This window comes from Lathamus discolor, chromosome W (genome assembly GCF_037157495.1).
Source record: "Lathamus discolor isolate bLatDis1 chromosome W, bLatDis1.hap1, whole genome shotgun sequence".
Lineage (NCBI taxonomy): Eukaryota > Metazoa > Chordata > Aves > Psittaciformes > Psittacidae > Lathamus > Lathamus discolor.
The window spans coordinates 32,748,304-32,773,288 of NC_088908.1; the positions used below are offsets into that span (position 1 = coordinate 32,748,304).

A 24,985-nucleotide genomic window follows, 5' to 3' on the forward strand; every position below is an offset into this window, starting at 1 on the left:
GTTACCAGCTGGGCTTAAACCATGACACTCTCCAAGAAGATTAACAATGCAAAATGGCAGATAAATAGGACCATTTTTTTTTTATTTGACCAGTTGGAAGACAAAGGTAACCCTTACTCCTGTTATCTTCATAGGCACAAAGGAGAGGCAAGGCCCAAGGTCGGTCAATTAGGTGGAACAGTTCCTTGCAACTGGGTGGCTTTAATGCACTAATTGTGTTAGTAATTAGCAACTACCACATGGTAAACACTTGGGTTCAAAACTATGTAAGGATGTTAATTCATCCACCCTATAATGGGTTTGGGTGATGTAAGCTTCATCCTTGTTTTATAGGTGGTGAAATGGAGAGATTTTCTGATTACAGGGTGAGTTAAGGTAGGCATGCACGTGATCTTGGGTCTGTTAGTTCTTCAAGATCACCTTAAGTGAGACCAGTGGCAGCAGCTATAGGAAATGAATCTTTTCTCTATTGTCAGAAGCTGTGCAAATTAAGCGTGTTTTGTATGAGGTACTTCTATCTACTATGAGCTACAGAAATCATCTATAAGGCTAGATGGCAATTCAGGCTCTATGATGGTGTCCCCCCCCCCTCCTTTTTTTTTTTCTTTCTGTTTTTGTTTTGTTTCTGGTTGTCCTGTTAGCTTGTGCTATTTATGAGAACTTTATTTGAATTTGTGTCTGCTGGGGCCTGGGTGGAGGTCACCCAATGATTTCATGGAGCTTTAAGATGCTTAGGACTTTATTAATGGCCATATGTGCCAGGGTCAGGCAAGTGACTCATGGCCATACTCCAGTGGACATGTGGATATATAACTAATAAAAAGTACTTATTATTCATTCTTCTTGAATTTTAAGCTCATGCAAGGTATTTTTAAAAAGCAGCAAGAAGCCAGTGGTACAAGGTCACGTGCTTTTTCTTGGTAAGCTGTGCTTTAAAGTAGTCTATGGTGGTAATGCTGTTGTGTTTTTCTGATAACTAGCAAGAGCATTTTTATTTCTCCTTTATGGTTTACTGTTATTAAGAATGACCTGGGAAATCCCTGGCTGGGCTCAGATCTTGCTTGGAGTTGGTCAAGGGGTGGGGTTTGGCAGTGTAGCAGAGCTAATCTAGCAGGGAGCTACTGCTGAAAGAGTAGGTCTGAACCTCCAGCACTTACTCCTGATAGTGCCTTCTTGTTTTCTTCTCTGTCTGCCAGAAGTGATACTCCTCTGACTCACCAGGGAGCTGTTTCTGCTAAAGTAGCAGAAAAGATCTTTGCTTCTCTCTGAGGTACTGCTCTACTAATTTTGTAGCCTAAACTGGCTTGCCATGTGGCTATATGGGGGATTTTAGGGAGCATGTATGAAAGCACCTCACCACCTTTAAAACACACTGTGTTATTTTTTTAACCAGATGTTTAGTATTTGGTTTTCTCTGTCTAATGACATAGAATGGTGATACATCTTTTGCCTCAGTTGAACATTCAGCAGCTTCTCCTATTAACTTTGGCTGAGACTTTGTAAGGTCCTGAATATGAATGTTTCCATCTCAAAGGGTTCAGTCTGTGATCTTTTAAAGAAAGCTGACATTTGAAAGGATGAGAGCACAGTCTGCTTCAGTTAGCCCTCGCCAAAGAGCAGTAGTACCCAAGGGCATGAGGAACTCTGGAAAGCACTGAGGTTTAGCTTTCTTCCCTTGCTTTCAATACTCAGGTCTGTAATACGCCCTGCAAGAGACCCAGGTGGCAACTCCTGCAGTTCCAGCATCCCAGGGAGCGTCTCGGGCTTGAAGCTCTGCTGCCTGATTCATAGCGCAATACCGTGTTTTCTGTACTCTGATGACTGTGTTAATGTTTAACCTGAGGCAAGTGTCTGCCTCTATATTTTTATTTATTTTTTTTTCTCCCTCTAAGAAACCCTGACAGCAAGCACTTTGAAGTAACAAGGAGGTTCGTGGGTTTAGAGAGCTTGTTGCTCCCTCATATATTTCCACAAGTCTAGAGTGGAAGGTTTTTGTATTTATATACCATTATTTGGGTTTTTTGGATATCCATTTTTGTCAATTTAGCAATACATGTGGCTATTGTTCATCGCTTTGCGGTACTAGATCCAGCCCTCAGAAATGCCGGCCAGCCTTGGCTCTCATTTTGCTTCAAGAAAGGCCCTTGAGATGCTGCAGGGGAAGCCCAAGTGTGCTCTGTTTTAGTCATTTCCACACTCGTGTTTGATATGTGTGGGCATGCTAACTTCCTTTTTTTCTTCTACTTTATTTTTACAGTGGAAAATTTGGTCTCTTCTGAGAAACTTGCAGCTTCTGGGCGATCGGGACATTGAATTTGGTGGACAGTTACCATTTGTTCCCTGGGACTGTACCTGCCCTTGCTCTCCTCATCCCCTCCCACACTCCCCTTTTCTCTGATAAAACTCCAGGGTGTTGCAGTATTGCTATGGAGCCCAGGAAGAAACTTTGGGCAGCTCCTGGCAAAGGGGAGGCACAGCAGACTTTCTGCCAGCCACTGTGGTCTCTGTGAAGCCTCCACCTACCGCCAGCTGTGTGGAGGAGATGATGCTGCCTGCGGCAGGCTTGGGGAAAGGGATTCTGGTGAGCAGTGAGAAGCTGGAGCCCAAGGAAGAGGATGGTTCTGGAAGAGATATGGATTCCACTTCCAATGCAGACAGTGAGAAATGGGTGGTGGGAGATGGCCTAGAGGAGCAGGAATTTTCCATCAAGGAAGCTAACTTCACGGAGGGGAGTTTAAAACTAAAGATCCAGACCACTAAGAGAGCTAAGAAGCCCCCAAAGAACTTGGAGAACTATATTTGCCCTCCCGAGGTCAAAATCACCATCAAGCAATCTGGGGAGCAGAAGCTTTCCAGAGCTGGGAAAAATAGCAAAACAGCTAAAGAGGAGGACAGATCCCACTCAAGAAAGAAGGTAAGTCCTATTTTTTCCTATTCTATCCCTTTCTGCTGAAAGCAGAGGGAGAGGGTAGGATTAAACCTGCTCAGTTTGTGTCCGAGCAGAGGAGAGCAGTTGAGGCAGGAGAAGAAAAGCAAAGGCTCTGTGGGCAATTAGGTACCTGCCTCAGGATGCTGCTGGCCACATGGAAGAGAGCTGAGATGACAGGACTTCCTTCCTTTTTTCTTTTTCGTTTTTTTTTTTTTTTTTTTTTTTTTCTCCTTTAATGTGTTAATTCTTATCATCTTTCAGATGTGGAAGTGCAAATCCCATCTGCTGGTAATCAAATTCTTCAAGGAGCATGGTCAGGGATTTGCAACCTCTCTGCTCCCCCTGAAATTGCAATGGAGTCTGGCATAAGTTATTCACCCCAACACCCCTTTCATCCTCCCTTCCCTGCCAGCCCATCCTGTGGTCAGCCTTTGGCTGTAAAGATTTGAAGGTAAAGGCCAGTGGGTCAGCCTAGGAAAGGGCCAAAGCTTAAATGAGTGGGGCTAGCAGCATGCCAAGGGCTATGACTGAAATATTTGCTGAATGCTGACAGGCAGCAGAATAGAGGTAGACAAGTGCCAAATTCCTGTTTTCTCCTCTGAGAAAATACTTTTAGTGGTATTCAGGCAGGCTGCAAATCAAAACTCTGAGAATGTCATCTAGCTGGGGAGGGGAAGGAGGGGAGGACTTAAGTGGAAGCTCCAATCCCACTAAATCTGTTTCCATAAAGTTTGCACTTACATTCCTGAAAATCCCTGGAGCCTGGTGCTTACATTTTGCTTGGTCATTTTTTCCCATGCAGTTGCCACATAAAAATATACCCCTCTGAACTCAAAATGTCTCCCAAGCAGAATTTGACCCATTCCTGATGTTTTTGTGGCCACAGAATCCTTGCTTTGCAAGTCTAGCTTCTTGTACGAAGGTACTATCATGTAAAATCTGGGTGTTGTGAGGATCCAGCTATCATCTGCTGGTCAGGAGGTGAATGAGCTGTTTCAGCAGATGGCGTGGATGAGATTTGATAGTGTGTCAGTAAAACATGACAACTACTCAGCCCTCAAGTATGTCTGCTTGTAGCATGGATAATACTCAGCTGTGTTACAAGCCTGACTGATGCAGGATGCCTGTGTGCTCAGGCAGGGCTGTTACAGTCACTGTGAAAGCAACGGGAGAGAAATTGTGTTTGTCTGGTGCATCACAGGTTGGCTGCACTGTGTCCTGCCCCTTGCTTGCTCTTGGATGTGGGTCGAAGGCTCCAGTGCACTTTGGAGAAGGAAATTCCAGCCTGATGTGACCAAAAGCAGTTAGTTGGCCTTTCACACCCTGTTATCTTCCTCCAAGGGATGATTTAATCCTGGGTATCCCCTCTGCCTTAAGCTTTCTGCCTCCCTTTTCCCCAAATACTCCTGCTAAAGCTGATAATGTGCTGGGAAGGTTTCAATGAACATAATTTCCTTCTTACTTAGAAGTCTGTGGTTAAATAAGGAGCTGAGGGAGAAGGGGAAGAAAGACATAAAGAGAAGCAGTTCCTTGAGCCAAAAACCAGTATGAGGGTCAGCAGAGTTTCTTTTGCTTCTATATGCTTATGTCATAAAACTCAGAGACTGGCTTATAAAATGTTTTCTGGAGAATGTCATAGCTGTGTAACCTTAAATCTTAACCTAACAATAGTGTGTGTGCCTTTAACATAGAATAAACCAAACTGTTCTAACTTACTAACATGTAGAGAGAAAGGAATGTTTGGCTGATGGGGGAAGGAACATCACAGGACTGATAACAACTAAGGAGACAGTAAATAAGACTAAGGATACCAGCCTTCAAGATAGCAGAGTGGTGCCCAACGTGGAGTGAGAATGGAACAGAACAGAAGCAAGGACATACCAACTGCGAACTCAGCACTAGGACCTTGCAAGTGTGCACAAGCACTGAGGTCATTCAGTAAACACAGTGAGGAAGACTGTCGAGGACCACCAAAGGCCCCCCCTCAGCAAGAAAGTGCATGCGAATTAGGATGCAAATATTTTTTTTTTTTTTTTTTCCTGGAAAAGCTATGAATATGCATGTGTATGCTAAATAAATAGCCACTGTTGGCGAGTACTGGGTATGCTCACCTTTGCGAAATGATTCGCGTGTGTGTGCCCAGTGCTGCAGTAAAGAATTCCTGCTTTCTAAAACTCCAAATTGAGTCTTGGAGAGTTTCTCCAACTGACTTCTGTGGTAACAATTTGGTGCCCAAACAGGGATACCCTGCCGTGTTTCCTGCGGATCTGGGGAGTCTCTGGGACCTTCACGCTGGCAATCAGGGGAGTTTCCCTGAAAGGAACCACAGCTCCCCAGACTGACTCGGGACCTCGGTAAGACCCTGATTTTATTTCTTTAAAAGGCATTCTTTCTGGTCCCTTTCCACGTAAGGCGCAGGGGATGCTCTGCCCAGTGGGTAAAAGGTAGTTTGGTTTTGGTTGACCAGACTTTGGTAGTTTGGTTTTTGGTGGAGGTCAGGATCATGGGTACCACTGCCTCCAAAGGGGGGATCCTGAAAAGGTCCCCATTGGGTTGCATCTTGCAACAATCTGGAATCTGGGTGGAGGTCAGGACCACTGCCTCCACAGGGGGTTTTGAAGAAATCCCCATTGGGTTGCGTTTTGCAACACTCTCTGGATACAGATCAGTGAACCCCTGAGTGGCTTGATCACCTGGGAGATTTTCAAACAAAGTGGTGGACCCCTGGGTGGTTCAGTTACTCTGGACACTCTGGTAAAATACTGTAATCAATGGTGGTTGTTTTTCTTGAGACGAAAAGGAAAGTGGGATGAAGTAGCTTATGTGGAAATGTTTTTCACTTTGAGATATCATCTGGAATGGCAAAAGGATTGTAGTTTTAATTTTGCACCCCAGGACCTGTTAGTATTGTCCTTGGAGAAAAATTTGCTTAAACGCTGTTGCTGTTTGTGCAGCATAGGGTAGTTATGCACTAAGCATTTGAGGAATGCAGAGGAGGATTTGGATTTGATGGTAGCCCCCTGGAGAAAGGGTGTTGTGAATAATGGGTCTGAAGGTGCTGACAATGAGAATCGAGCACAAGCACCAGCACAGGCACCGGAGATATTAGAGGGGGCTGACGGATTTTGCCCTACAGCAGAGCAAACTAGGGGAAAATAAGGGGAAACTGTCATTGCACCTTTAAGACGAGCTGTGGGCAACGATGGTCTGGTCACGATAAAGATTCCCTATACCATTATAGATTAGAATACTTGGAAACAAGTGGCTGGTAATTATGCATCATGCTTTTGAGAATGTTGACAGGAATATGATTATTTGTACAGCTTGGACCGCAGTAGAGCAACAATTAAGAGCAGGCACACTGGCAGGTATAGTGAATCTTCACATACCTACCCACAGTCGTAACTGGGACCCTAATCAGGACCAGGGCAGTGTCATGGTTTAAGCCCAGACGTAACTCAGAAAAACACGCAGTCTCTCTCTCACTCCCCCCCTTCCTACCCCAGCTCCTGGAGGGATGGGGAGGAGAATTGGAAGAATGTAACTGCCACGGGTTGAGATAAGAACAGCCCAGTAACTAAGGTATAACACAAACCACTGCTCCTACCACCAATAATAATAATGATAAGGGAAATAACAAGGGAAGAGAATACAATCGCTCACCACCCACCGACCGATACCCAGCCTGACCGAGCAGTGATCTAGCCCTTCCGGGTAACTGCCCCCACTTTTACATCCTGGGCGTGATGTGCTGTGGTATGGAATACCTCTTTGGCTAGTTTGGGTCAGGTGTCCTGTCTCTGCTTCCTTCCGGCTTCCCCTCCTCCCTGGCAGAGTATGAGACTCACAAAGTCCTTGGTCAGACTAGAACATTACTTAAGCAGCAGCTAAAAACATCGGTGTTATCAGCACTGTTCCTAGGCTGAAGGTCAAAACCACAGCACTGCACCAGCTACTAAGAAGGAGACAAATGACTGCTACTGCTGAACCCAGGACAGTATCCACCCCTTATTCCATACCATTCACGTCATGCTCAGATCCCACATTTTCGATATAGCATCACTCATATATATATATATATATATATATATACATCTGCATAGAGAGAGAGATCATTCCTTAGTGCATGGATCAATTCCTATAAAGCTGCTGAGTCCATCCAGTCCATAATCACAGAATCACAGAATCATGTCGGTCTCCATCTCTTGTAACAGTCTTTCAGAGCAGGAGAGAGAGTGTGATGTAGTCAGTCCAGCAGGCCTCCATGTATTTGTACTTCAGCCGTCGTCCTCCATACCAGAGAGGCTTTGGTTTGCTTGGTTTGCTTAATTGCAGCATGTTTCACACTCGTGAATAACCTGGGCAATAGTGTCCATTGCTAAGTCCACCCCTCGATCATGAGTCCATCTCTATGTTGCATCTCTGCCCTGATGGCCTGAAGTGTCATGGGCCCACCAGGCTCAAAGTAATTCACCCTCCCCTTCAGCAGTTTCTGCAACTTGTCTTCGGGGACTCCATATGGCTGCCTTCCATCTCCGATGCTTCCAAAGCTCTGGAGGGGCTCAGTGGACTAGATACTTGCCCATACTGTCCCACACACCCTGCCACTCATGACTGTCCAAACTTGGGGAAAATCTCTTGGTCCTCCTATATCGTTGTCTAAGCCTAGACAGGACCCAAACCCAACTCTGCTTAACTTTTGAGATCAGACGAAATGGTCGTGGATAAAACACACTCTGTATGTGTGCCAACATGATGATCCCCATCCCAATCAGCTGGCAGGTCTCAAGGGTACCCAAAGGCCGTTCAAAACCTTCAGAATTCTCAAATGGTGCTGCTGCACTTGTCACTGGAGCTGGAGTACCTGCGCTGTCTGCTGTGGTCGGAGTTTGAGTAGCTGCTGTCCTTGTTGCAGGGGTTGGTGCAGCTGCTGTGCTTAGAGCTAGAGTAGCTGTGTTATCTGTTGTAGTCAGTTTGAGTAGCTGCTGTACTTGTCACTAGGGTGTGTGGGAATGTCTTCCTCATAGGCTGACCACCCGAGGAGGGGAAAAACAATGTGTAATTGCTAAACACTTCTATTATATACCTCCCAAAGTATAGAGGTGGTGACCACACTGGGAACGCAAGCCAGATCAGTTTCATGATCAATGATTCTATTGTATTACAAGTCATTACCATAAAGTACAATGAAACAAGAACCTTAGCCCAAGGTCCCCAGCCGCTAAACACTAACACAGCAAATACCGGCTGTAAGTAAGGTACGACATGCTGATCAAGAGCAACAACTTTGAGAGCCAATAAATCAGCATTGTGACGAATGACTATTAATCCAAAACAATGAATGCTTATCACAAATACGATTAGACGCACTCCAGTCAGATCTGTCATTGTCTCAACCCTTCGGGCCCCACACTGGGTGCCAAAAAGAACTGTCGTGGTTTAAGCCCAGCCATAACTCAGAAAACCACGCAGCTGTTCTCTCACTCCCCCCCACTTTCCTCTCCCCCTCCCCCCCCCCCCCCCCCCCCCCGGAGGGATAGGGAGGAGAATCGAAAGGATGCAACTCCCAGGGTTTGAGATAAGAACAGTCCAGTAACTAAGGTATAAACCAAACCACTGCTGCTACCACCAACAATAATTGATGGCTTGGCTTCTCGAGCGAAGATTTGGGAAGGGCTTTAACCATGCTTACTACAAGCACGATGACTAAGGGCATGTGGGATATGCAAATCTGGTTGGAAAAAAGGGTGCTTAGGCCATCAGGAAGTGTCCGACCAGGACTGCCATCTCCTGAGCAATCTCGAGCTACCCATGCGCTGGTCCGCCCGCATGCAAGGTTGGATCTGCAGCTTCCCATGCACCTTGTCACCTACCGTTTTGACCCTCGCCCGTCCATACAGACAAGTGAGAGTAAGCCCTTCCAGCCTGCGCAGTGGATTTTTTAGGTGAGGCACAGCTTGCGCAGAACTGGCCCCACCCTTTACACCTGAGGTTTAACTGCCACGGCCTAGCTAGCTAGGACAGTGACAGCAAAGTCCACAGGTCGTAGGTTTTGTAAGAGTGTCCTTCTCTTCGATGGAAGACCATACAAGGCTAGACGACCTCCATCAGCCCGGGTTTGAGGATAGGAGTTTTCCTTCTCCTATGAGGAAGGCCTGTCTTTGCTAACGAAGATTCAGGAAGGGCTTTAACCCACACATTCTGAACAAGACTGTAATTTCCTGGGTCAATCTTGAACGACCGATGACGCAACAGCACAACATCAAGCGTCTAGGTGGGATTCTGACTTAGAACTGAGCAGGATTACTTTTGCAACAACACAACATCAGGAGGGTATAATGATAAGGGAAATAACAAGGGAAGAGAATACAACCGCTCACCACCTGCCGACCGATACCCAAGCCGACCGAGCAGTGATCTAGCCCTTCCGGGTAATTGCCCCCAGTTTTACATCCTGGGCATGATGTGCTGTGGTATGGAATACCTCTTTGGAGCGACACTGAAACAGAACAGAAGCAAGAACATACCAACTGCTAACTCGCCACTAGGACCTTGCAAATGTGCGTAAACACTGAGGTCATTCAGTAAACACAGTGAGGAAGACTGTCAAGGACCACCAAAGGCCCCCCCTCAGCAAGAAAGCGCATGCGTAATTAGGATGCAAATATGCCCCTCTACTCTGCTCTTGTGAGACCTCACCTGGAGTATTGTGTGCCGTTCTGGTGTCCTCAACATAAAAAGGACATGGTACTCTTGGAACAAGTCCAGAGAAGGGCCACGAGGATGATCAGGGGACTGGAGCACCTCCCGTATGAAGATAGGCTGAGAAATATAGGATAGGCTGGAGAAGAGAAGGCTGCATCTGGAGAAGAGAAGGCTGGGTGGAGACCTCATAGCAGCCTTCCAGTACCTGAAGGGGGCCTATAGGGATGCTGGGGAGGGTCTCTTCTTCAGGGACTGTAGTGACAGGACAAGGGGTAAAGGGTTAAAACTTAAACAGGGGAAGTTTAGATTGGATATAAGGAGGAAGTTCTTTCCTAACGGGTGGTGAGGCACTGGAATAAGTTGCCCAGGGAGGTTGTGAGTGCTCCATCCCTGGCAGTGTTCAAGGCCAGGTTGGACGAAGCCTTGGGTGAAATGGTTTAGTGTGAGGTGTCCCTGCCCATGGCAGGGGGGTTGGAACGAGATGATCTTAAGGTCCTTTCCAGCCCTAACTATTCTATGATTCTATGATTCTATGATTATAATTTTTTTCTGGAAAAGCTATGAATATGCATGCGTATGCTAAATAAATAGCCACTGTTGGCAAGTATTGGGTATGCTCACCTTTGCAAAATGATTTGTGTGTGTTCCCAGTGCTGCAATAAAGAATGCCTTCTTTCTAAAACTCCAAATTGAGTCTTAGAGAGTTTCTCTGACTGACTTTTACGGTAGGAGCTGCAGCAGCAGAAGGTTTTGGCAGGAGTATATCCTATTAGTGGCCAGCAAGTTGTGTTGCATTTGGTCCCTTTAAGTCTTCTGTGCTCCTTAAAGATACCTAAGAGGCAGTTGGTAGCTTTTTTTTTTTCTATAGTCAGTATGGGCTTAGTTAAATCTTCAGCATTCATCTGCAGGTTCAAAACTTTGTTGTTAAGAAAAGGGAAAGAGAGCTTGCTTTGCTTTGTGGGTCATCTTCAAGTGAGGCATGCTGAGGTCTGCCAGGGTTCCCTTCTGCTGGCCTTGCTTTACAGCTGGCCCTGGAAAGCAGGTGAGAGGTTTGGGGCAATACTGCTCCTGGAGCAAGGCAAGGGACAACTCTTTTCTAGCTTTATGGCTATGAAGCAGCTGGTGTGTTGGTTGCTCAGCACTGAAGATTTGTGCCTTGATTCATGAGTGCTTTATTAGGAGCCTTGTGATGGGAGTAGGCACCACAGTCACCACCATACAGTGGGGAAACTGAGGCACTAACATGTCTCCCTCTGCATAATGCTTTGTGTCAGCATGAGCTGAAAGTCAAGCCCCCAGCTCATTCAACCACCAAACCATCCTCCTACCTTTAAATCACAGGTCTGTCTTGAGCTTCCCCTACCCCCCTCAGTCTCTGCTTGGGTTGCACAGGTGAGAACAAAGTGACACTTGTTTGCCTTGTCCAAAGAGCTCACTTAAGCTGGTGTTGTCTTGCCTCCCTTTTTAGTGCCAAAACTAAGTGTTGAAAGTGTTGTCCTGGGATATAAAATGTCCCATATATTGCCTGGGAACTGGATTTTTGTGGCACTGAAAAAAAAAAAAAAAAGGTCAAAACTGCAGGATAAGGGAAACAATTCTCAGGTGCTGAAATTTGGAGACAGATGTGAGCACTTGTTGTGGTTTAAACCAATCCACACAGATTGTCCTGTCTCTGCTTCCTCCCGGCCTCCCCTCGTCCCCAGCAGAGCATGAGACTCACAGAGTCCTTGGCCAGAATAAACATTACATAACAACAATTAAAAACAATCGGTGTTATCAGCTCTCTGCCCAGGCTGGAAGTCAAAACACAGAGCTTGCACCAGTTACTAAGAAGGAGCAAAAGGGCTCCTGGTAAACCCAGGACAGTATCCACCCCTTATTCCATACCATTCACATCATGCTCAGATCCCACATTTTCAGTATACCATCACTCTTATCTCAGTACACTCTTAGTGCATGGACCAGTCCCTATAAAGCTGCTGAGTCCATTCGGTCCATGATGTCAGGTTCTATCCCTTGTAACAGTCTTTCAGGGCAGGAAAAGCTGTGTGCAGTGTTGGATCGTTGCCTGCTGATGCTGATTGTTCCTTCACTGCAGAACTTGTCTGGTTCTACCAGAATTCATTCTCTGTTGGGATGATGGTTGGAGGGAAGTCAGGGCCAGTCGCTGGTGACCTGAAGACATCTAATTGATGGGCTATAAAAGTATTACACAGCAGGCAACAGCACACAATTAAGTTCATTGGCTGTTTTCCCCTAAAATCAAATCCCCTTGAGGTATACATCGGACTTCCCCATTTTCCCGCATTACCCACCAAGTATATCCGGGTCCCTGAGCAAAAGCAATCCCACGAGTGGGTTTGCCTTTACCTGAAGCAGGAATAACCCAGACTGTCTTCCCCAGCAAATTTTCATGTGCACCACAGGAACTTTGTCCCCCTCTACAATATGTAAAAGTTCTGACTGGGCTGGGCCAGCTCTATTGACCGATCCTCTAGTGTTGACCAACCATGTGGCCTTTGGTAAGTGTGTATCCCAATGCTTGAAAGTTACCCCACCCATTGCTCTCAGTGTGGTTTTTAACAGCCCATTGTACCGTTCGATTTTCCCAGAGGCTGGTGCATGGTATGGGATGTGATATACCCACTCAATGCCATGCTCTTTGGCCCAAGTGTCTATAAGGTTATTATGAAATGAGTCCCATTGTCTGACTCAGTTCTCTCTGGGGTGCCGTGTCGCCACAAAATCTGTTTCTCAAGGCCCAGGATAGTGTTCCAGGCAGTGGCTTGGGGCACAGCGTATGTTTCAAGCCATCCGGTGGTTGCTTCCACCATAGTAAGCACATGGCGCTTGCCTTGGCGGGTTGGTGGGAGTGTGATATAGTCAATCTGCCAGGCCTCCCCATATTTGTACTTCAGCCATCGTCCTCCATACCAGAGCGGCTTTAAACGTTTGGCTTGTTTAATTGCAGCACATGTTTCACACTCATGAATAACCTGGGCAATAGTGTCCATTGTTAGGTCCACCCCTCGGTCACGGGCCCATCTGTATGTTGCATCTCTGCCCTGATGGCCCGAAGTGTCATGGGCCCACCGGGCCAAAAATAATTCACCTTTATGTTGCCAGTCTAAGTCCATCTGAGCCACTTCAATCTTAGCAGCTTTATCCACTTGTTGGTTGTTCTGGTGTTCCTCAGTTGCCCGACTCTTGGGTACATGTGCATCTACATGGCGTGCCTTCACCACCAGGTTCTGCACCCGGGCAGCGATATCTTGCCACAGTGCAGCAGCCCAGATGGGTTTTCCTCTGCGTTGCCAGTTGCTTCGCTTCCATTGCTGCAACCACCCCCACAGGGCATTTGCCACCATCCATGAGTCAGTGTAGAGATAAAGTACTGGCCACTTTTCTCATTCAGCAATGTCCAGGGCCAGCTGGATGGCTTTCACCTCGGCAAACTGACTCGATTCGCCCTCTCCTTCAGCAGTTTCTGCAACTTGTCGTCGAGGACTCCATACGGCTGCCTTCCATCTCTGATGCTTTCCCACAATACGGCAGGACCCATCAGTAAACAAGGCATACTGTTTTTCACTTTCTGACAGTTTGTCAGAGCCTCTTCAGCACGCATCACCTCCTCCTCTGGTGACATTACAAAATCTTTGCCCTCTGGCCAGTCCATGATGACTTCTAGAATGCCTGGACGACTGTGATTTCCTATTCAAGCTCGTTGTGTAATTAGTGCAGCCCATTTACTCCATGTAGCATCAGTTGCATGATGTATAGAGGAGACCCTGCCTTTGAACATCCAGCCCAGTACAGGCAGCCGGGGTGCCAGGAGGAGCTGTGCTTCAGTGCCAATCACTTCCGAAGCAGCTCGAACCCCTTCATAGGCTGCCAGTATCTCTTTCTCAGTTGGGGTATAGCTGGCCTCAGATCCTTTGTACCCCCGGCTCCAAAAACCAAGGGGTCGACCTCGAGTCTCCCCTGGAGCTTTCTGACAGAGGCTCCAGGTAGGACCATTTTCCCCAGCTGCGGTGTACAGTACATTTTTGACATCTGGCCCGGTCCGGACTGGTCCGAGGGCTACTGCATGAACTATCTCGCGTTTAATTTGCTCAAAGGCTTGCTGTTGCTCAGGACCCCATTTAAAATCATTCTTCTTCCGGGTCACATGATAGAGAGGGCTTACGATCGAACCGTAATTTGGGATGTGCATTCTCCAGAACCCCACAGCACCCAAGAAAGCTTGTGTTTCTTTCTTATTAGTTGGTGGAGACATTGCTGTTGGCTTGCTGATCACATCTGTGGGGATCCGGTGATGTGCATCTTGCCATTTTATTCCCAGAAACTGAATCTCCTGTGCAGGTCCCTTGACTTTACTTTGTTTTATGGCAAAACCGGCTTTCAGCAGGATTTGGATTATTTTCCTCCCTTTCTCAAAGACTTCTTCCGCTGTATCGCCCCACACGATAATGTCATCAATGTATTGCAGGTGTTCTGGAGCTTGCCCCTGTTCCAGTGCAGTCTGGATCAGTCCATGGCAGATGGTAGGGCTGTGGTTCCACCCCTGGGGCAGTCGGTTCCAAGTGAACTGGACACCCCTCCAAGTAAAAGCAAACTGTGGCCTGCACTCTGCTGCCAAAGGAATTGAGAAAAACGCATTGGCAATATCAATCGTGGCATACCACTTGGCTGCCTTTGACTCTAATTCATACTGAAGTTCTAGCATGTCCGGTACGGCAGCACTCAGTGGTGGTGTGACTTCATTCAGGCCACGATAGTCTACTGTTAGTCTCCACTCTCCGTTAGACTTTCTCACTGGCCATATGGGGCTATTAAAGTGTGAGCAGGTCCTGCTGATCATTCCCTGACTCTCCAGTCTACGGATCAGCTGATGGATAGGAATCAGGGAATCTCGGTTGGTGCGATATTGCCGCCGGTGCACTGTTGTGGTCGCGATTGGCACTTGTTGTTCTTTGACTTTCAGCAACCCCACAACAGAAGGGTCCTCTGAGAGACCAGGCAAGGTGGACAGCTGCTCAATTTCCTCTGTCTCCAAAGCAGCAATACCAAAAGCCCATCGGTACCCTTTTGGGTCTTTGAACTAGTTATGAAGTGGGGAGGGTATTTAACTGGGCCTGTTGGGGACAAGCCCAAGAGGAACATGCTAGGGATTGAAGGATGGCGGGCTAAAGAGGACTATCAATCTCTTGTTTCACCTGTGGGAAAGGTTAGCTTTTTAGACCCTGTCCTGCAGGGGAAAAAGGGTACTAGGACTGGCTCCCTGAAATGCCTGTATACCAATGCACGCAGCATGGGGAATAAACAGGAGGAGTTAGAAGTCTGTGTGCAGGCTAAAGGTTATGATCTAGTGGCAATTACAGAGACATGGTGGGACAGTTCACATGACTGGAATGTGGTCATGGATGGCTATGTCCTTTTTAGGAAAGATAGGTCAGTGAAGCGAGGTGGTGGAGTTGCTCTTTACGTGAGAGAGCAACTAGAATGTATTGAGTTTTGTCCGGGGTCGGATGAGGAGCAAGTGGAATGTCTGTGGGCACGAATCAAGGGGCAGACTGGCACGGGTGATACAGTTGTGGGGGTCTATTACAGACCTCCTGATCAGGACGAAGGAGTTGATGAGGCTTTCTACAGGCAACTGGAAGTAGCCTCGCGACTACATGCCTTAGTCGTCGTGGGGGACTTTAACTACCCCGATATTTGCTGGAAGACTCACACAGCCAGTCATTCACAGTCTAGGAGGTTCCTCGAGTGCATTGATGATAATTTCTTAATGCAAATGGTGGACGTACCAACTAGGGGAGCAGCGCTGCTAGATTTAGTACTCGCCAACAAGGAGGGTTTGGTCGAAGTGGTGACGGTCAATGGCAGCCTTGGCTGCAGTGACCATGAGATGGTGGAGTTTAGGATCCTGTGTGGGAGGAATAGAATACCTAGCAAAGCCACAGTTCTGGATTTCCGAAGGGCCAACTTTGGCCTCTTCAGTCAACTGCTAAGGGAAGTCTCATGGGAAAGTGTACTAGGCGGTAAAGGGGCTCAAGATAGTTGGTTAGCATTCAAGGACCGCTTCTTCCAAGCTCAGGATCGGAGCGTCCCAATGAGTAGGAAATCAAGTAAGGGATCTAGGAGACCGGCGTGGTTAAACAAGGAGCTGCTGGGCAAACTCAAGTGGAAAAGGAGAATCTATGGATTATGTAAGGAGGGGCTGGCCGCTTGGGAGGAATATAGGACAGTTGTTAGAGGATGTAGGGAGGCAATTAGGACAGCTAAGGCCTCCTTGGAACTCAATCTTGCTAGTCGGGTTAAAGACAATAGAAAGGGCTTCTTCAAATACATAGCAAATAAAACTAACACAAGAGGCAATATAGGCCCACTGCTGAACGAAGTGGGTGCCCTGGAGACAGAGGATATAAAGAAGGCAGAGGTGCTGAATGCCTTCTTTGCCTCTGTCTTTACTCCTGCAGACTCTCCCCGAGGGCCCCGGATTTCTATAGCCCCAGAAGGAGTCAGGACAAAGGAGGAGTTTGCTTTGGTAGATGAGGATTGGGTTAGGGATCAGCTATGCAATCTGGACATCTGTAAATCGATGGGTCCGGATGGAATGCACCCACGGGTGCTGAGGGAGCTGGCGGAGGTCATTGCTAGTCCACTTTCCATCATCTTTGGTAAGTCGTGGGAAACGGGCGAGGTGCCTGAGGATTGGTGGATGGCAAAGGTCACACCAATCTATAAGAAGGGCAAGAAGGAGGACCTGGGTAATTATAGACCTGTCAGCCTTACCTCCATCCCTGGAAAGATGATGGAACAACTTATTCTTGACTCCATCAATAGGCATATCAAGGACGAGGGGGTCATTAAGAACAGCCAACATGGTTTTATGAGGGGGAAGTCATGTATGACCAACCTTATAGCCTTCTATGAGGAAGTGACTAGGTGGAGGGATGATGGTAGAGCGGTAGATGTAGTTTTTCTTGATTTCAGTAAGGCATTTGATACTGTCTCCCACAGCATCCTCATAGATAAGCTAAAGAAGTGTGGGCTTGACGATCAAGTAGTGAGGTGGATCGAGAACTGGTTGAAAGGAAGAAGGCAGAGTTGTGGTCAATGGCGCAGAATCTAGCTGGAGGTCTGTGACTAGTGGAGTTCCTCAGGGGTCGGTGCTGGGACCGGTGCTGTTTAATATTTTCATCAATGACCTGGATGAGGGAACTGAGTGCACCATCAGCAAGTTTGCTGATGACACAAAACTGGGAGGAGTGGCTGACACACCAGAAGGCTGTGCTGCCATTCAGCGAGACCTGGACAGGCTGGAGAGTTGGGCGGGGAGAAACTTGATGAAATTTAACAAGGGAAGTGTAGAGTCTTGCATCTGGGGAAGAACAACCCCATGTACCAGTACAGGTTGGGGGTTGACCTGCTGGAAAGTAGTGAACGGGAAAGGGACCTGGGGGTCCTGGTGGATAGGAGGATGACCATGAGCCAGCAATGTGCTCTTGTGGCCAAGAAGGCAAATGGCATCTTAGGGTGCATTAGAAAGGGAGTGGTTAGTAGGTCAAGAGAGGTTCTCCTCCCCCTCTACTCAGCCTTGGTGAGGCTGAATCTGGAATATTGCGTCCAGTTCTGGGCCCCTCTGTTCAAGAAGGACAGGGAATTGCTTGAAGGAGTCCAGCGCAGAGCCACAAAGATGATTAAGGGAGTGGAACATCTCCCTTATGAGGAGAGGCTGAGGGAGCTGGGTCTCTTTAGCTTGGAGAAGAGGAGACTGAGGGGTGACCTCATAAATGTTTACAAATATGTAATGGGTAGGTGTCAGGATGATGGAGCTAGGCTTTTTTCAGTGATATCCAGTGATAGGACAAGGGGCAATGGGTGTAAACTGGAGCATAGGAAGTTTCACGTTAACATCAGGAAGAACTTCTTTACTGTAAGAGTGACAGAGCACTGGAACAGGTTGCCCAGGGGGGTTGTGGAGTCTCCTACACTGGAGATATGCAAGGCCCGCCTGGACAAGTTCCTGCGTGATGTACTGTAGGTTACCCTGCTCTTGCAGGGGGGTTGGACTAGATGATCTTTTGAGGTCCCTTCCAACCCTTGGGATTCTGTGATTCTGTGAAGTACCCTCTCCTGAGGTAGTCTATGCTGAGGATGCAGGGAGCCTCTGGACCAGTCACAATGGGGTGCTTTTGCTATTTCCTCCCAGTCAGGCTGATTTCAGCCTCCAGTACAGTCAACTCTTGGGATCCTCCTGTCACTCCAGAAATATAGATGGGTTCCACCCCTTGACAGCTTGACGGCATCAGGGTACACTGTGCACCGGTATCTACTAAAGCCTTATAATTCTGTGGGACTGATGTGCCAGGCCAGGATTATTCTTCGTTATCAAAGGAGCTGGAGTACAATCAGCTCTTCCACTCCATCTGGGGGCCTGCTCACCAGAGACTGAAGCCGCAGCTCTCATGGGATGATGAGTCTTGGGCCTTGCTCCCCTCTTCAATTCACCCACCCGTTCCTCCAAAGCTGAAGTAGGTTTTCCGTCCCACTTTGTCATGTCTTCTCCGTGATCCCGCAGGTAAAACCATAGGGTGGCCTGTGGCGTATACCTCCTGTATCTTCTCTCTCAAAGAATAGGACGCCTTTTGTTAATAGCTGAGACGTGTGTTGGTACACGTGAGGAGCTGGATAAATCAGATAGATCCTCCCTCAATTGTTTGAGATCCTGGGACAGTTTTTCCACAGCTGCGGTGATGGAAGGGGTGAGGTTGTCTTCGAACTCTCGGAGTTTATGAATCTTTTCATCCACTGTTAGTGGTACTATATCATTCCAGGTTACTGTTGCCAATGAATGGGCATATGATGATGGTGCATTCCATGTTAGTTTTCACCACATGGGTCGTGTACATTCGACTTCATCTGGGTCTATGGGTGCATCCCCATTATTTGGCTTGATGTGATAGATCATCTCTACGATGGCTGATTCCCTCAGAGACTGGATGCCTTTGTCTGAAGTAGTCCACTTGGCCGAACGACTCATAACATTGTCCTTGTATGGAAACCTTTCTTTCACAGCTGCCAAGAGCCGCCTCCAAAGACTGAGGGACTTTTTCTCTCTTGCAATTGCTTTGTCAATTCCCCCTTCTCTAGCAAGTGATCCCAGCTGCTTGGGTTCACTATCTTCTAGTTCGTGACCCTCAGCCCCATTGTCCCAGTATCGGAGCAACCAGGTGATGATGTGCTCCCCTGGTTGATGGGTAAAATCTTTTCGCATATTCCGTAGCTCGGTTGAGGTCCGAGGTCGAGAAGTCATCTCTTCTTCCTCGTCGTCATGTGATGATGACTCCTGCTCAAATGCTGGACCAGGTGGTGAATACATTGTTTCTTCATCTTGCTATACCCTCCTAGCCCCCCTCTCAGACCAGCTACAGCATCATTTGAGAGTTTTGAAGTTCTTGAATGGCCTTTTAATATCGTTGAGACCTGTTTGCTGATTGTGATGGGGATCACCATGTTGGCACGCATACAGAGTGTGTTTTGCCCACAACCATTTCGTCTGATTTCAAGAGTTAAGCAGAGTCAGGTTTGGGCCTTGTCTGGGGTTAAACGATGATATAGGAGGGTAAAAGAATGTCTCCTTCACAGGTTGACCACCCGAGAAGGAGAAAAAAGATGTGAAATTGCTAAGCACCTTTATTATATACCTCCCAAAGTATAAAAGTGGTGACCACACTGGGAACATAAGACCGATCAGTTTCATGATCAATGATTCTGTTGTATTACAAGTCATTATAATAAAGTACAATGAAACAAAAACCTTAGCCCAAGCCCCACACTTGAAAAACACTACCACTGCAAATACCGGCTGTATGTAATGTACAGAGTTCTGAACCTGTGAGATCAAGAGGAACAGCTTTGAGAGCCAATAAATCAGCATTGTGACTATAAATACAGTCAGATCTGTCATTATCTCAACCCTTCGTGCCCCACGTTGGGCGCCAAAAAGAACTGTCGTGGCTTAAACCAATCCACACAGGTCGTCCACTCACCCCCCCCCCACCCCCACTCCCGGAGGGATGGGGAGGAGAATCAGGAGAATGTAAATCCCACGGGTTGAGATAAGAACAACCCAGTAACTAAGGTATAACACAAATCACTGCTGCTACCGCCAATGATAATATTGATAAGAGAAAATAACAAGAGAATACGATACCACCTCCAAACGTGTTCGACCCCCCCGAAGAGAGACTGTGCCCTTCCGGGTAACTCCCAGTTACCTCCCTGGGCATGACGTGCTGTGGTATGGAATACCTCTTTGGCTAGTTTGGGTCAGGTGTCCTGTCTCTGCTTCCTCCCGGCCTCCCCTCGTCCCCAGCAGAGCATGAGACTCACAGAGTCCTTGGCCAGAATAAACATTACTTAACAACAATTAAAAACAATCGGTGTTATCAACTCTCTGCCCAGGCTGGAAGTCAAAACACAGAGCTTGCACCAGTTACTAAGAAGGAGCAAAATGGCTCCTGGTAAACCCAGGACAGTACTTGTCTTCTGTGCTCCTTGCAGGGCAAGGAGCAAGGGAGCTTTAACTTCTCTAGCTGCAGTCACTAAAGAGCTGATCATTCATTTGCAGTCCTGCCAGAAAAAACAGCAAGAGCATGAGAAGTCAATCAAAATCAGTTAAAAACTCCTCATTGTTTATTTGTCTTGAGGATGTCAAGAGGCCAGTAGTAGTAGACCAACAGGAAACTGTCTTACAGCAAAGATCACAGTTCTCAGCTGTCACCCCGTTCACCTCCAAAAGGGAAGTTTCTCTATTCTGTGTTCAGCAAGGGAGGTTTGGTTTTATTTAATCGTTAATATTTTCAGTACATGTGCTGCATCACATTTGTATGAAGGTCTGGGGCTTAAACTCCAAGGGATTTGGACCTCAAAACTCAGGGTATTCAGTATGCAAGCCAAGCAATTGGAAACATGGATTTGTGCTTAAATGAAATTATCAAGCCATTAAGCTTCCTCTGTTTTGGTCTCCTCCTTTGCAAATAAGGGATATGACAGCATAGATAAAGGAGGTAGTTCCTAAGGTCTACAAAGCATCTTGAAGTCCAAAGTGATATCTAAGCATCCTTTAATTTTATTTGGCCTGCTCTGGTTTCTAGTCAAAATGAGAGAAATACAAAACGATCTTAAGTCAGTTATGCTTTTGTGTTTTGGTTTTTTTTTTTTTTTTTGCTTCAATTTGAAGCCCTCAAAATGAAAGGGGGGGGGGGGGGGGGAGAGGCAGCGAGACAAGAAATATAATCTGAAACTAAAAAGGAGACTTGAAGATGACCAAGAGAAATGAAAACCTCAAAAGTAGTTTCTAAAATAATACCCATAATGTCACCCTCTTTCTCTAGAGCTGCTTTTTTTATTTTTTTTTTTTTTTTTTGTGGGGAGAGGCAGATTGCTTTGGATATCTGTCGTGGTTTAAACAAAGTCACACAGCTCGTTCACTCACTCCCCCCCCTTCTTTCCCTTCCTCTACTCCTAGAGGGACGGAGAGGAGAATTGAAAAGAATGCAACTTCCATGGGCTGAGATAAGAACAATTTAGTAACTAAGGTATAACACAAATCACTACTGCTACCACCAATTATAATAACGATAAAGGAAATAACAAGAGGAAAGAATACAACACCTCAGCACCAGCCGACTGATAACTCGCCCCCCCCCCCCCCAACCGAGCACCGACCGATACTTCATCCAACCCCGCAGTGCCCTCGCCCTTCCGGGTAACTCTCAGTTACGTCCTGGGTATGACGTGCTGTGGTATGGAATACCTCTTTGACTAGCTTGGGTCAGGTGTCCTGTCTCTGCTTCCTCCCGTCCTCCCCTCCTCCCTGGCAGAGCATGAGGCTCAGAAAGTCCTTGATCAGACCAAACATTTGTGTTATCAGCTCTGTTCCCAGGCCTAAAGTCAAAACACAGCGTTGCACCAGCTACTAAGAAGGAGAAAAATGACTGCTACTGCTGAACCCAGGACAGTATCAGTTTTTTTGGGAAACTGAGGCTCACAGCTGTATCCTGAGTTGCCGCAGGTTATTCATGCATGACATCGCTGGTGCAGAAAGCTTAAATTTCCAGGCTAGTGCTTTAACCTCCAGGCCGTAATGTTTCTCCAGGGGTGTCTACTCAGTTGCTCAGAATTTTATATTGAGAAGAACCAGCCTCTGACCAGACATTTAGAAATTTGCCCTGTTCACAAAGCAAATTTATATATTTTTTTCCTCCCTGTATGTGGAGGGTTTCTGGTCCTCAGTGGCTCATTTCTCTGGAAGAGGTTAAAAGAGCTTCCTGCCAGCCCCATGACACAGAGTTTCAGTGAAGAAGTGATCAAAACCAACTCGGTCTGGGTAAATGTCTTGTTTGGGTGTTTGTAATCTGATTCATCTTGATTTTTATCTTCTCAAATGGGGTGGGAGGGATGGCTGATAGCAGTTCAAAGAAATGCAGTTCCTAGCATCTGGGGCTGAAAGGAGGGATGGTATTTTACAGTAAGGGCTATCAACATCGCAGCATTCGGTTGCTTGCTCTGTTGATGTAACATTTTGCAACTGGGCTAGCAGCTCAGATTGTTCCTGTTTCCTACAGGACACTTTGTGTGTTTGTAATATTTTAGGAATTACAGATATACTTCATCCTTCCCCCATCGACTTTACTTGTTACCCCTCAGGCAAATACGATAAGGGAGCCTAGGTGAAAGTGAACATCAAATGTTAAAAAGATGGTGAAATAGCATTGGTGGGAGTTGAAGAAAAGGAAGTTTGGTTGGAAAGATCTCCCTCAGGCTTTGAACAAAGTTGTCCTTGCCTCCCCCCAAAATGTAATTATTTTTGTCAAAGAATGAAAATGTGCAGAAATTGAAGTGTTATTCTGGCTTCAGACAGCCACAGAAAAATCTACATTGCCTTGGGGAATTTAAATGAAAATAAACATGCTTTTTCTGGCTACATTTGGCTAGACAGGAGAGATTATTGGGATTTGGGTTTGGTTTTTTTTGGTGTTTTTTTTTTTTTGTTTGTTTGGTTTGTTTTGTTTTTTAAATTGACACCATTATTAAACCAGGTCCAAACTAAAGATTTATAAGCATCCAAGTTCTTCCCACTGGATTGATTTAGGCCTTTTAAACTCCAGGCAGGCCAGGGAGGAAGCTGGCTCCAGCAGGCAGGAGCCAGAGCTGCCACCACACTGTCCTCATCCTGCTGCTCAGCCTGGGCTGCCCTTGGGCTGCCCCTGGCCTCCTGCTGGGAATTAAGGGGCTTTCAGTTGTGCTTTGTCTCCTTTGCTGTAAATTAAGCTGTCTCTGTGGCTGCTGGCTATCTCCTCATGCTCACCACAGCCTTGCCTATTACCACTCTGATTCCTGTAACTTTAGGTCCAGCTCTTGCAGGAGTATGAAGGCATAGGCTTAGGTCAAGTCATAAATAGTGGATTTGTGACCCACTGTGACTTGGGGGTTTTTGAATTTCCAACCTGGGTGCTGAGACAGCTGATATGAGGAGCTGGGAAAGGCAAATGGCCTTAAAGCACTGCTGAGGGTGAGAACCTAATAATCACCAAGACAAGCATTGTGGCCTTGCACCAACACCCATCCACTTCATGGCTGGGAGATGCGGGACTCTCAGGATGGAGGAGCTCAAGCCTTCTGCCTGCTCTTACATCTTTGACTCTTCATACTAGTGATGTGGTTGGTTTCCTCGGCCAACAAGTGGCAACAGGCCACGGTAGTCCCTGAGTGTGTTCCCCCTCTTGCTGGCATGGTTAGGCATGATATGGCACTGAGGTAGTGCTCTTCTTTAAAGATAACAAAAGTCCTTTGGCCTTTGTGAAGCTAAGATGGGCAAACACAATCCCCTGAGTGTCACTACTAGTGGTCTTGTACCTGCTGGAGGTTGAATTATCTGGATATTGATGGATGCAGTATGCCTGGATTAGTCCAATATTTGGATGGGAAAGCTTTTAAAGGCCTTAGGTTCTGTTGGCATAAGTCAAGGAGTCATGGTTGAACACTTTGGGTATGCTAGATTAGAGATGATCCTAATATTGGTTTGAAAAACTTCTCTCCAGCCCATTGGAGAAGTTCTATAATGAGAAGGTTTCTTACCCTTAAACATGGGAGGACGGAAAGAAGCACAGAGGGACTTTCCAAATACAAAAGACTTGCAGAGGGAAAACAAATCGAGGAACCCAAAATTTCTCAGCATCACACCAAGTGTAGTCATGAGAGGACAGCATCTTCCAGCCCAACATGCAGATGCAAAGTATTTCAGAACCTTGCTATGGAAAGTGGAGATGTGAAATGGTATTTCTGGGGTGGCTTGGAGCTTAAAAGCTCCAGTCAGAGATGTGAAAGATGGTATCTGCTGCTCCTTGACCTGCTGAAGATGCCATCCACCTTCAGGTGGGCATGTCAGGGGATCTGCTGGGACTTTCACTGCCAACTACAAAATGGGGAGCATCCTCATTCTCTTCACAGGATGAATTGGTTGGTTTTTTTGGGAAGCTGAGACCCTGGGGGTGTGTGCAGTGTTCAGGAGTCAGTTTGGATGCCGTTAGCTCAGTGTTGGTCGCTCCCAGCTCCCACATCTCAAAGCAAAACCACAAAATAACCCACCCCATCCCCTTTCCCAGTTTTCCATACTGCACCCCCTTCCTGTTGACTTTCTTGCAGTTCACTGTTATCCCTAAATGGGGAATTCTGATTTAATGGTGCATTGGACAGATTGAGCTTGACGCCATTCCCTTTTCCTTTGGTCCTATTTCCATAATGTAAGATGATCTTTAGCAAGTCCCCTTGAAGCACGGAATCAGACTCTACAACTCAGAGAGAGTTATAAAGCAGGTATGTTTATTACGGCGCCGGGTGCAAGGGGGATCGCTCCTCCTAACTTGCACACAGAGGGGTTAAGCAAGCAGATATTTATTACACACAGACATGCAAGGGGGCCTATAGGGATGCTGGGGAGGGTCTCTTCGTCAGGAACTGTAGTGACAGGACAAGGGGCAATGGGTTAAAACTTAAACAGGGGAAGTTTAGATTGGATATAAGGAGGTAATTCTTTAATGTTAGGGTGGTGAGGCACTGGAATGGGTTGCCCAGGGGGGTTGTGAGTGCTCCATCCCTGGCAGTGTTCAAGGCCAGGTTGGATGAAGCCTTGTGTGGGATGGTTTAGTGTGAGGTGTCCCTGCCCATGGCAGGGGGGTTGGAACTAGATGATCGTGAGGTCCTTTCCAACCCTAACTATTCTATGATTCTATGATTCTATTAGGTTCCCGAGAGTTCGAAGGGGATATTACAATTAGT

The 24,985-nt window shown here is 46.8% G+C and overlaps 1 protein-coding gene across 18 annotated transcripts in view; it reads left to right on the forward strand.

Moving 5' to 3' along the window:
• Nucleotides 1-24,985, forward strand: part of LOC136004410 (SET-binding protein-like) — a 347,514-nt gene that overhangs the window by 14,807 nt on the left and 307,722 nt on the right. For 4 of the 18 annotated variants that reach the window (XM_065660882.1, XM_065660865.1, XM_065660881.1 and 1 more), the window contains exons 1-4: nucleotides 288-375; nucleotides 856-920; nucleotides 1,197-1,270; nucleotides 2,258-2,914. In XM_065660882.1, the coding sequence (XP_065516954.1) occupies nucleotides 2,543-2,914 (372 nt within the window). In that variant the 5' untranslated portion in view covers nucleotides 288-375; nucleotides 856-920; nucleotides 1,197-1,270; nucleotides 2,258-2,542. Of the gene's footprint in view, nucleotides 1-283; nucleotides 376-419; nucleotides 509-788; nucleotides 921-1,196; nucleotides 1,271-2,257; nucleotides 2,915-3,190; nucleotides 5,049-24,985 lie in introns of those variants that run through there. The other 14 variants (XM_065660874.1, XM_065660870.1, XM_065660879.1 and 11 more) reach the window with 12 other exon arrangements.